Genomic DNA, 13,176 nt, shown 5'->3' with positions numbered 1-13,176 from the left:
CCTTTTACAATATTTTCAAACTGCAGCAATTTTTCTTTGTATATATGTATTCATTTTTGAACTTTTGAACTCCAAGGTTTTCTTTCCCCTTCTGCTCAGTTCATGCCTGATTTCCATCGGTGTATATCCAACACCTAAATACAACATTTGTTAGAGTCACTGTACCCTGGGCATGTAAATTTGCTGGCATATATAATTATTTTTATTCCATGCTGAATGTAAAATATGTGAGTTTGCCTCCTGATCTTTGGAAATGAAAATATAATTAAATTAATACTGTCTAATTAGCCAACAAATGTATTTTTATTTTTATTATCTTAACTCATTTGGGAATTACCTACAATAACTTGAATACTGCCAGTCATTAGTATCTCCTGAATATTTTCCGTCTGTTAGAAGCTTTCACTAAATCCTTCTTTTCTCTTCAGCCTCCTATCCCCTTCCTGCCTTATCTATAAATTTAAGGGGCTATGAAAAGCGGCTTGTATCCTCCTCGACTCAGAACTCTGGAATGCAGAGTCAATTCCCACCTTTGTTACTCCTAGGACGGGTTTACCAGGAAACCAGCCCAGTCTGGGCTGAGAAACAACAAAGGGCAGCTTCTACAAAGACACACCAGTGATTAGTGTTGCTGCCTTCTCCCAGTCCCGGTCTGGTTCCAAACAACTCATGGTTCCTCTCCAACATCAGCTGAACTGCCTCTCCGTAGTCGAAGAGGTGCATCTTATTATTCTTACATGGTACAAAATTTGTGGCATTTATCCAACTACCTCCAGAAGAGAGTGCCTACGCCACTTATAACAAGAAGACACTCCTCTACTGCCTCCACTAGCTGCTGTCTTCCACAAAATTAAGTCCAGAAAGGAAGTAGTTCATTTATGTTGTCTTTCCCAATGTGCAAAGCTTGTAACAGTCTGCAGACATTTCCCACCTGCTCAGGTGATACCTTCTCTTACTCTGGCCTTCTGCACTAAGCCGCCAACTCAACTGCACTCCTTAAAGGAGCCACTTTTATTTTTCCTGGCAGTCTAGACGATCTAATTCCCTTTGTCCTTTATGGTTCGTGGGGGCTGAACTGCAAATGGAAAATTCTGTAATCATTTCTTATGCATGAAGTATTAGGCTTGAATGGGCTATTATCTTCCAAACACGAATGCTTTTCTGGTCATTTTAAAGAACTAATTAGTATTCTGTGAAAAACTTTCCTCCTCTTCAAGTAAGTCTGCCTTTAAACAAATAATGAGTTGTTTATGAGGAAAAAAAAGAAACAATCTATCGCCTTTGTATTACAGACATGTCATTGTTGAATAATGGTCAAAGGCTTCAGACAAACCAACCCTGGAAACCTTTTACAGTTGTTTTGCAATGTCCTTTCCTTTTTCTTTCAGCATAGCGGAGCAGAGATAAATCAGTCTCACCTGTGCAGAAATTTAGATTGAAACCATTTTGTCTATTCCAGGTGCTGGCCAGCCTGCGTACTGTACGGAATAACTTTGCTGCATTAACCAATTTACAAGATCGGGCACCCAGCAAGTGAGTGTCAATTTTTGGCCACTGAACTTTTTGCAGTGATACTTTTTAAATGTAAATTAAGAATAACAATTAGATGTTACAAATTTCAGTCTGTGCCACCAAACCTGCATAAAACATGCAGATGAGTAATGAGTTTATTAATCCCTTGAAGATGCTATACTTGATAGCTGAGACAACAGTCCCCTTGCCTACTAATTGCTCTTGCATTGCTGTCCTTGCATAAACTTGGAGTGGTTTTGTGCAATTTACATGATTTTCAATAAATTAGTCATATGTCAAAGATCATTCAAAGATGATCATTGAGGCAGTGTCTGAGTCTTGCAAATGAATCAAAGTGAGCAGACAGCTCATACTCATAGTGAGCTACATGCATGGTCTGAAGCTAGAACTCGGCCTAACTCATCCAAGATAATGACATCCCACTTATCCACAGTAGTTCATGATTATAAATGGGACATTATAAGTATGATCTTTCTCCAATCGTATTACAGCGTCACAGTTAACATTAACCTCAGTTACACTGGCAAATTTTGTAGTGGACTCATTTCCTTCACCCAAAATGTGCATATCTAGAATTTAGAAATAATTAGCATTGCAAAGACAGCTGCCTACCATTGCATTGCACTACCAGTTAGTGCCACTAAAAGATATTTCCAGCCCCCTTGGTTGGAATATGCAGACCCTATGTGGCCACTGCTTGCAGTCATCCACACATCCCTACACAGCTGTGTCAGTCCAGCAACTTCTAGCTTTCTTCAATGGGCAAAGCAGTCCACTGAGCTGTTTGCCCTAAAGATTATTGTGAAAGGTATATGCAAAATAATGTGTGAAATGTATATGCAAAATAATAGAGTGAATAATTTAAAAAAACCCAGAATTTCAAGTCAGAGAACGTGGGAAGTGCAAGCCATGTTAGAATAATGATAACTATGTATATAAATCAAACGTCAAGCTAGGTATACACTCTAGGTATGATTAGGCAGGTTTTTAATGAACTTGTAAATTCCTAAAATATTCCTGTCTTGGAGTTCCCAATCTGCAGAGAGGTTTCAGGGTCAGTTGTGAACTCCCTTCCACACTAGAAAGAAATATCTGTTCTAACCAAACTTTTTCTTTGGCAATGCCAGGGTATTCCAGTTCCAAATAATTTCCCAAGGAAATGTATTTTCTATTATATTGTTCAAGGATTCAGTCATCTGTGAGTTTATCAGGCTTATACTTTTTTTTTCTTTTCTTTTAAACAGACGATCACCAATGTGTAACCAACCATCTATTAACAAAGCAACTATAACAGGTAAGAAGAATTAATATGACTACAATTCCTCTGTGAAACCATAATGGGTTTCTAAATTTAATATTATTTATAAAAACGTCTCACTGAAAACTGCATTTTATAATAATAACCTTATATTGTTTCTTATTCTTATATCTGTTTTATTAAAGAGGAATTGAGTCATGTGGTGACTCAAATTGGTGACTTTTGGTGTTGTATCACATTAGCTTTCTGATTTCTGTCTTATTATCCTGGTTTTAATTTAAGATCTTTCCCAAATTTTTTTTTTCCTTATATACCAGTGTGTGATCGTGTCATGACTACCTTCATTAATAACTTTTTGCAATAAAATGTAGTAGAAAGAACTGGCATGAGGAATGCATTGATCTTGCATTTGGGACATGGAGTTCTGTAGCTATACCGAGGCAAAGTCTTTGCATTACAAGCCCTTAGGCAATGAGAAGAAATTTTCAAAACTGACTTTTCTGATTTAGGACAGTAAATTCTATTTCTATAACATTTGTAGGTGCATAAGAGAAAAATAGTTCCTTTGTAAAAGACACTATTATTTCTAAAGAAACATTAACCTGAAAACAGGACTAGCATTGTAAGTTACGTGAACACTTTTGAAAATTTTACCCTGCAGCACTTTTGGTTATTATTATGGCAACTTGGTCTTGGACATCTTTATGGGAACACACTTTATTTGACCTCGAATTTTTTACATCATGTTAATCCATGTGTTCTTACACTGTCTAATTTTCCAGGTAGTTACATTCTCTATGGTGTGTTGGCAGAGTGAAAGAGCATTTGCTTTGCCACTTGATAAAAGTATACAGGCACTTACTAAATTGACAATTTTTCATTTAAACTAAAAACTTAATGTTTCCAGAATTTTCAAAATAGCTCTTGTCTTTTTAATTGTATAATAGACTTGTAACTCAAGGAAGAAATGGTACTTCAGCTCTTTTGAGGAGAAGTGTGGCTTTGTCATGTTCAATAGTTTCTGTCTTTAGGCTCTGGAATGTGTTAACATTGTTAGCTTTTTTCATCTAGCCTCACACAATATCCATATTTACCTCTGAATGACTCAATCTTGGCAGTTCTGTATAATTTTATTCTCCTAGGAACTCATCGCGTAATCTGAGCATTAGTGTGTAGGGCTTATAAGGGAACAGAGGGTTAAATCTTTAAATTTATTCTATAAACAGAAAAGCATCCTTAGTTAAGAATGTTCTGCAATCATACTTAAATTCATGGTAATTAAATAAATAGGAAGGGGAGACAGAAAAATGCTTAGATCAATTATAATCATAATCCTTTGTTAATGTATTCATTTAAGAGGTAATTTTGGGCATTGGTTTCAAATTACTTTCTATGACACATTTCAGTTATTGATAGATGTTACACCTATTTTTAATTGTGGGATTTGTCTCTTGCAACGCAGTCATCCGGAAGTCTGTTATCTTAACTGGAGATAGAGATACTGGAAAATAGGGCTCTTTCTTTGGTTCCAAGGGACTAACTTCAGAAAGCCTATAACACACTAAAACCCCTGACAGTAAAAGAAAATGTGATATCCAGAAGAGAAGATACGCATGCGTGTGAACACACAGTAGCCTATCTTACGTGCTCTCCCACAGTTGTTTGCCTGAGGTCAGCTTCTTTTCTCCAGCAGGAGAAGCTGCTCAGACAGCAGGACCCAAGACACATTCTGCTGGGAGATGTTGTTGCTTTTTTTAAATTCCCCTCAATCTGAAGGTTTCCATGCAGTTAATCCTCAGAGTGCACTTTACATGTCAGAAGCAATAAATCATCTGAGGTTTTAATGTTTAGAAGGAAGGTGGTGCAGTCAGTGCTGCAATTAATCGAGAAAATACTTGTGCCAAGAAATTTAAAGGAAGCAAGAGAAAGCAAAGAATATTAAGGATAATTTAATCTAATTTAGTTTAATCTGATTTCTCAGAGATGTTGCTGGAATTGCTGTACCCAGATTATGCATCGAACTGGGTGAGCTGGGGCCTGTGTACATTGGATATGGATAGGTGGCTAAAAGACTTTAGCAATACAGGAAAGATATTAAGCCACCATAAAGCATGAAAATCGCTACAATTTATTTTGACTGTTGAATGGAGATTGAGGCTGGATATTATTTTGCCTGAACGGGTTTGCCCGTTCTTAGTCATAGACTTTTTGATACCTCCACAGCAACAAATTTCATGGCATAAGTGCAGAAGTATTCATAGGTGCTTTCTTGGGGCATATAAAATCCTAGTAAAACATGTTGCGCTACAGTGCTATGCCAAGAAGGAAGATATATTAGAAACACTTTTCCTCCTATTCACAGAATAACTGAAAACCCTTTCAGATGCTACCAAGCTTCTCAAATTCTTCTGGGGAATGTTTGAAATGTAACTCTGAGAAATCCTCCTGGTTGTGCTGTTCTCAGAGTTTGTGTCATGGAGTATCCAGAACAATACACCAGACAGGTAGAGCCCCATCACATCATCCAGATGGCTCAGCTAGCAATCTCAGCGAGAACCGATCACCAGTGTAACAAACTAGGTGACTGGAAGGCACAGTCGCTAAACTATGTCAATGCTAAACCAGAAACAGACATTTAAGATGGAGAGTTTATGTTGCTAAGCTTCCTGGAAGAAGTGTCTTTGGGAAGACTCTTGACTGAGGAAAGGGACGATCACAGAAAGCAAAAGTGTAGCAAAAGGGAACTACTGCAGAAGATATGGGGAAAACAACAAGGGAAAGATAAAAAGGGATTTGGTAAAGCCAAGTGACTAAAATAGCAAGAGCAAAATTCTCCCATGTATTATTTTAAGAATTCACCCTGAGACATAAATGCGGGAGAAAAGGCATTAGCAAAACAGTAAGGAACTGTGGAATTGAGAACTGAAGCAGCACAGGAATCAGATGTTCAAGTTCTTAGAAGCAACAGCAACCATGGTGGCCTTAAAATTTGCAGTGATTTTTCAATGTAAGTATGTAGAAGTTGATGACCAAAATATGGTCTGTTCTATTCAATTTATCCACATGAATCCCTCTTAGAAACTGTGTTGAAAGAAGCTAATAAATATCACTGGTGTACTTGATCTTCAGTATCAGCCAAGTATGCTACAGCACGCTGAGTACTCCTTTTGCAGACAAATTAGGGGGTAGGAGGTAGGAGCTTTTCACGTAACAACAGACTTCTTAGATGGCACTTTTCTTACTTGCTTTAGACATCTAGGATGTAGATATCTATTTTGTCGAGGCTCTTTAGAGTCCCCTTATAGTCAGTGTGAATAAGCACACATGCGAACTGACTTACGTTAGATGACTTCTTTAAAGGGAGATAAATTGCTCCCTAAAAGTGCCATCTCCCTCCCATGACTGAGACCAGCCTGGGATAACTCCCTACAGTGCTTCCACGTGTGGTGTTCTGTGCTTCAACCAGAAGAGGGGTTCCTCTCACTATGAGTCACGTTTTCCAGGCAGTGATATGAGTGGTGTTTCATTTCAAGTTGATAGTAATTCTCTTAACACAATCAGTGAATTATAAATAACTTCTCATTTTCAAAAAAATGAAACTGTGACTCAAGGATTGAGCTTGCAAGTTTTAATTTTTGACTGATAAAAAAGTGAGTAAGCATTAGATATTTTTTGATTACTATAGTTCTTACATTGCATTTCTAAATCAGAGTAATTTTAATTAGGAAGGAACCATATAAGGTCTTTCTTGATATGTGTCAGATCTAAAACCGATACGGGATCTGACAGTTTCTCTGCCCACTAATGACAATTTGCAAACTCAGTCTCACAGCTGCTTTTACGCAAAGATTCTGCATGCAGAAGGAGGTAAGTTTGTCCAAAAGAATGAGTTTCTGAGCCTCTGAATACTATCACAACTACTGATTAACTGGCAAATCTTAGTTAACCTGAAATCACAGACACAGGGTCTGATTCACGTATACATATGTTAGATAGACGTAATACCTAATTCATAGTAATAACTTTAAAGTGGATTTAAATGTAGATTATGTAAGTGGCCCTTTATATTACAAATGCAGTGCCAAAGGACTTGTAAGTGAAGACTTGTATATGTAACAAAAAAGTCATTTAATTTAATCATAAAATAAATCATAATTGCAAAATTTTTGAAAAGTTATTTACACTTAACAATTTTTCATCAAAAACTAACCCAAACCTATTTCATCAGATAGAGGAAAGTAAATGGAATTTTTCAATAACAAACTACATTTCATTTCTTAAAATGTAGGAAGCATGTGGCTCAGTGTCAGAAAAAACACTTCAGATTTTGTCATGTATACAAAAACCACGGCGATAGAGAAATAAACTATTTGCAAAGATTATGAGGTTATAAATCTAACTGAATTAATTTGCTACTCCATGCTTTCATTGCTTCTTATTGGACTTGATTTACTCTTTATATGCATGGCTCTGCATCTCAAATCCAGCAGAAATTAATATCCTGCCAATTAAATGGAAATGCTTGCATGTTTTTCATGGGCTTTGTCCAACACATTTCATTATTTGTTTTGATTAGCTTCAGGTTTCCCAGTTAAGTTTATGGTTGTGAAATGGGATCTACCAGTCTTTTGCTAGAGATTTTATTTTATTACATTCAAAGGATAATCAATCATTATTTAATAATGAAATATTAATTAATTAATTAATTAAAGATTAGCCTCCTCTCTTTCCATATGATACACTTAAACAAACATTACTAAGCTAAACATCTACCTTCATACAGACTAAACTTCTAAATACAAGCCGCTGGATATAACAAGAAAAAACAAAGGTTACAGATGAAAATCAGTAGGTCACATCTTATGAAATTGGAAATAATAGATTATTTTGAGTATGTATATCTCTGTGTAAATGTATCTCTCACTTATACCAGTTCTGTAACTGAAAGATTTTATTGAATAACAGGATGGAATTAAATTCAAGTAAATTCTTGTTCAATAAGAAGTAACATTCTTGATATGCTTTAAACTATTCAGAAGTCCAGAAGGCAAAGTGTTACATACCCTGCTGACTCTTCCAGGGCCTGACTGGACTGTACAGTGTATCACTGCATGGAGATGTCCTCAATAATCCAAATGCCTTTTATTCTCTCCTGTGTCTGGGATTCTGCCAGAACACAGCAGAGGATAAAGTAAACATAGGAACACTAGTGGACAAAAAAAGGCAAAAGTGCATGCCTTACAGAGGTTAATGCATGCAATACTGGGGTAATTGCCACTAGCTTGGGAGTGGGTATATGGGATTGAAGGGATCCTAATGTCTATGAAAACAGAGGCTTAAAAATAAAGAATATTTCATTTTTTTAACAAAAGAAAACTCATAATACAATATCAGTGTCACATTTTAAAATGCTGAAGACCTTAGATTTCATACCCAGATTCAGGCAGATATGCAAAACATGCCTTATTCAAGATGTAATTGCAGTATATGTATCACTCTTCTAGATTTAGTCAGCAGGATTACATTTATAATGAGAACTTCCCACTCTTACTTAATTTGCCCACTGAATATATTTTTATCTTATTACAGAGAAGTACTCCTATGGTAAACTGCACTGCCAAACTTTTGGCAGAGGCGAGGTAAAATGTTCTGAAATCCTCACTCAAGTGAGTAAAGGGTGCTTTCCTGAAGCACTGGAGAAACCTGACATCCTGGTTTTAAACGGGGATGTTTTTGATAACATGGCCTTTGCTCTTTGTGCAGTATGTGGAATGATATGTAAATGTTCTGTTCTTTGTACCCACACACCTATGGATATTTTGAATGAATTTAACTCACCTAAGACAATTATTTTAATTTCAAGGTAAATACCACAGACACTTATATTTTCAAGTGTGAATGTGATTTGTAGCATTTCCACATCTTTCAATCTGTGGTAAATGCCATCTATTATTTGAGAAATTAGCAGATGTGTATCTGCAGACTCACAGTAGGTTAACAGTATATACCAGTGGTTGAATTCAAGCATTACATGTGCTTTATATGCACAAAAGTTACTGGCACACACGTGCTAGTTCACCTCTGTTTATTTCCTAGGGGAATATGTCCAATACTCGCATTTAGGACCAGAATTCTTACTAAGAGCCAGTTAAATGTGTCCTTTTAACTTCTGTGAATGATTCTGAAACTGCTTTTTTATGTGAAGTATGTGAAGACAGCCATATTCATTACAACTGTTTTCTCAGACCAAAAAAAAAGCACATTGTGTTGTTTGGTGTGGATTTTATGCTGTGCGAAGAGCAGTAGAACAAAAGAGACAAACTTACAAACTGAAAGAAAACCATGTGGAAGGTTATATACCTACATTAAGCTGTTCATATTAATGGCGTCCTGAAAATGTGGGGTTTGGAAGATACCCATAGCACATATACATGTAAGTGCTATTTGTCACTGTCAATCAGATAAATAAGCATTTATCATTTTGTTATTTCTATCCAACTCAACTCCTGCCTTTAAAAACAAAAGGCCTCTTAGAAACTCACATCCCAGGCCTAATATTCTATTTTATATTAAATTGAAGTACTTGTCACAAAAAAACATTGTAGAATTCAGAGTTGACTAATTACCTTGGTTTCTTGCATGGCTATTCATTTAATTATCATCTATGCAACCCTATTGCTCTTTCATGTCTATAACATCCTTTTAGAACTTACCCATCCTCCATAAAGAAGTAACTTCCTTTCTAAAAAAATAAAACAAAATGTTAAGTAGACCTCTGTATGGCACAGACCAATGTGAAAGGACAACTCTTCTCTTCAGCTGTTGCTTTCTCTTGCTGTTAGTACTTCTAACAGCCTTTAAGCATCCACAGTGGCATCAAGTTTTGAAACTCAGTAGGTAATTTGAAACTACAGAGAAAAGTGCTAAGGAAAAGGAAAACACATATTTTTTTGTCAGAAAAAATATATTTTATCATAACTTAAAACAACTAACACTGGTCTCTATTAATCCACTGTTTGGATTAATCAATCTAAATTTGGTATTAATACATAAAATAAGAATGCAATGAGAAGATCAGTAGTCCTTCATATGGGATGGAGTTTCAAAAGGCTTTGTGCATTTTTCATGAAGCTGTTGTTATATAATATTGAATTTTATTTGTGGTCTGCATCCTTGTTCAGTTTTAGAATTAACATGAGGTACTGATCTCAGGGCTTTATGTACTGAAAGGACAGCAGAAACTGTTGAGATGGAAGAAAGATTGAAAACTAAATGACCGGTCTACATGAGGTACAGTGCCTTCATGAATAGGTTTGTTTTGATGGGTGGCAATATTGCAATTGCGAGTAAAATCTAAGATACATCTGAACCTAGAAAGTACTCCATTCTATTGTCTTTTTAGACCAGACCCCAATTAACATTTATGTGATAAACTCTGCTATGAATGTATGTGTCAAGCTTGAGTTTGAGAAAAGAAACTACACTTTTGAATATTTGGGGCGATGCATTATGGACTAGCATTTTTTTCTTGTTGAGCAATTCAGTTTGCGCGGCAGTTTGCACGGAAGGGCGCACAGGGAGGGCAGCCTTCGGAAAACAGCCTATTTTCTTTTGGGAGCCAGTCAGAGGTAGCCTCCTGTTGAAACAAAATGGATTCCATCTGCCACAACTGCAAAGCTGTGACTAAAACCTAGGTGGAAGTGATATACCTTCCTATGTGGACACCTACACCCAGACTGACCCCCCAAGAACTGAAAGAGCTGGCCAGACCCAAACTGTGCATGGAACTCCAGAACCTGGAAATCCCCCTAGGGTCCAAAGGCAGAGGTGGATGTCATGGGTGCAAGTATGTCCAGCTGGAGGAACTCATCAAGCAAGTGGCCATGTTACAAGAGGAGCTTAACAGGCAGTGCAGTATCTGGGCATCTGAGCAAGAGACTGATGCGTGGTATTGTGCACTGTCACAAGCTGAGTGACAGCCCTGCCTTCAGACTTAGCTGAAGTGCCCATACGTAAGAGGTACAATGCCCTGGGGCTGGAGAACGAAGAGAGAGTGAGTAACGGGCAAGACCCAGGAAAGCCCAGCTGTGCAAAGTTCCTCCAACCACCCACCTGCATTAGAACCAGTGCCACCAGAAAAGTACATAGGGTGTCATCTGAGATTCCTTGCTGAGAGGCACCAAAGCACCCATTTGTCACCCAGACAGTATCTCTAGAAAAGTTTGCTGCTTGTCAGGAACTTACATCGGTGATGTCACGGAGAGGTTACCAAGCCTGGTAAAGCCTGCGGACTATCACCCGTTCCTACTCTTCCAAGTAGGACAGAATGATGCTGCAATGAGGCCACTCAGAAACATCAAAAGGGACTTTATGTCCCTTGGAACAATGTTAAAGAGATTGGGAGCACAGGTGGTGTTCTCCTCTATGCTCCCAGTTGGAGAAGCGGGTTCAAGAAAAAGGAGACGAATTGAACAGGTGAATGGCTGGCTGCGTAGCTGCCATGCTCAAGGTCTCAGCTTCTACGATCTTGGGCATACCTTTGAGAAACCGGGCCTGTCGACAGCTGCCGGGGCTCAGCTGACCAAGTGTGAGCAAGACTGTCCGGGGCAATAACCTGGCTGGACTTATAAACAGAGCTTTAAACTAGATGTAGTGGGGGAAGGGGATGAAGTTTTAAGCACTCAAGAAGAGCTAGGGACTGCTGAGGCATTAGGAAGCAACAGGGAAACCCCTGTGAACCGCCTCAAGGGAATTAGGGCGAGCTCCTCTAAAAAGGGGATGTGTCCAATAGCCCAGCTGAGGTGCCTCTATACTAATGCATGCAGTGTGGGAAACAAACAGGAGGAGCTGGTAGCTGCTGCTCAGATGGAAGACTATGACCTGACTGCTATGACAGAAACTTGGTGGGATGAATCGCACGATTGCAATGCTGTGATTGATGACTATAAAGTATTCAGAAGGGACAGGCAAGGAAGGAGAGGTGGGGAGTTGCCTTCTATGTCAAAAGTGGTATTGATTGCACAGAGCTATCTTTGAAGAACAGCAATGCACAGGTCGAGAGCTTATGGGTGAAAATTAGAGACCAAGGCAACAAAGGAAACTTTATGTTTGGTTTCTACTGAGGCCACCTGATCAAGAAGAAGAGGTTGATGAAGAGTTCTTTCTTCAACTGCAGGAAGCATCACGCTCACAGGCCCTGATCCTGAGAGGGGACTTCAACCACCCAGACATCTGCTGGAAAAGCAGCACAGCGAACTGCAAGCAGTCCAGGAAACTACTGGAGTGCGTTGCAGACAATTTCCTAGTACAGGTGATGGAGAGCCCAACCAGAGGAGAGGCACGTGGAGGAATTTATCAGAGAGGTCAAGATTGGAGGTAGCCTGGGCTGCAGTGATCATGCCCTGGTGGAATTCTCAATCTTGAGGGGTACAGGATGGGTAAAAAGTAAAGTCAGAACCCTAAACCTCAGAAATGCAAACTTTCAGCTGTTTAGCGTGCTAGTGCGTGGGAGCCCTTGGGAAACTCCCATCAGAGGCAAAGGAGTGAACGAGAGCTGGGAGATATTTAAAGACATTTTTGTTAGGGTGCAAGAGCTTTCAATCCCGATGTGCAAAAAGTCGGGCAGGGGAGGCAGGAGGCCAGCTTGGCTAAGTCAAGACCTCTTAGCCAAACTAAAACACAAAACCAAAATGCATAGGCAGTGGAGGCAGGCATACACATCTTGGGGAGATTATAGGGATATGGCCCAAGAGTGCAGAGAGGGGATCAGGAAAGCCAAGGCACAGCTGGAGCTGAACTTGGCTAGGGACATGAAAAATAACAAGAAGAGTTTCTTCAGGTACATAGGTCAACAAAGGAAGATGAAAGACACTGTACCCTCCTGCAATGGGCAAAATGGGAGACCTGGCTACAACCATAATGGAGAAGGCTGAGGTACTCAATAGCTTTTTTGCCTTGGTCTCCACCGCCAAGTGCTCTAGCCATGCCACCCAATTCACACAATCCAAAGGCAGGGACTGGGAGAAAGAAGTACTGCCCACCGTAGGATAAGATCAGGTTTGAGACCATCTAAGGAACCTGAATGTGCACAAGTCCATGGGACCCGATGAGATGCATCTGAGGGTCCTGAGGGAACTGGCAGATGAAGTTGCTAAGCCACTCTCCATCATATTTGAAAAGTCATGGCAGACTGGTGAAGTTCCCACTGACTGGAAAAGAGGGAAACATAATCCCCATTTTTAAAAAGGGAAAAAAGGAAGACCCGGAGAACTACAGGCTGGTCAGTCTCACCTCTGTGCCTGACAAGATCATGGAACAGATCCTTCTGGAAGCTGGAGAACAGAGAGGTGACTGGTAACAGCCAACATGACTTCACTAAGGGCAAA

At 38.9% G+C, this 13,176-nt stretch overlaps 1 protein-coding gene across 1 annotated transcript in view; it reads left to right on the top strand.

The window, feature by feature from the left end:
* Nucleotides 1–11,404, top strand: part of LOC104077519 (cAMP-specific 3',5'-cyclic phosphodiesterase 4D-like) — a 29,818-nt gene extending 18,414 nt beyond the window's left edge. Inside the window, exons 4-6 of the mRNA XM_009578796.1 lie at nucleotides 1,460–1,533; nucleotides 2,778–2,827; nucleotides 11,028–11,404. Of these exons, the coding sequence (XP_009577091.1) occupies nucleotides 1,460–1,533; nucleotides 2,778–2,827; nucleotides 11,028–11,404 (501 nt within the window). The remainder of the gene's footprint in view (nucleotides 1–1,459; nucleotides 1,534–2,777; nucleotides 2,828–11,027) is intronic.
* The last annotated feature ends 1,772 nt before the right edge of the window (nucleotides 11,405–13,176 follow it).

Source organism: Fulmarus glacialis, unplaced genomic scaffold, assembly GCF_000690835.1.
Source record: "Fulmarus glacialis isolate BGI_N327 unplaced genomic scaffold, ASM69083v1 scaffold8795, whole genome shotgun sequence".
Lineage (NCBI taxonomy): Eukaryota > Metazoa > Chordata > Aves > Procellariiformes > Procellariidae > Fulmarus > Fulmarus glacialis.
The sequence above is the reverse complement of the archived record's forward strand: the minus strand, read 5'-3'. Positions and strand labels throughout refer to the sequence as shown.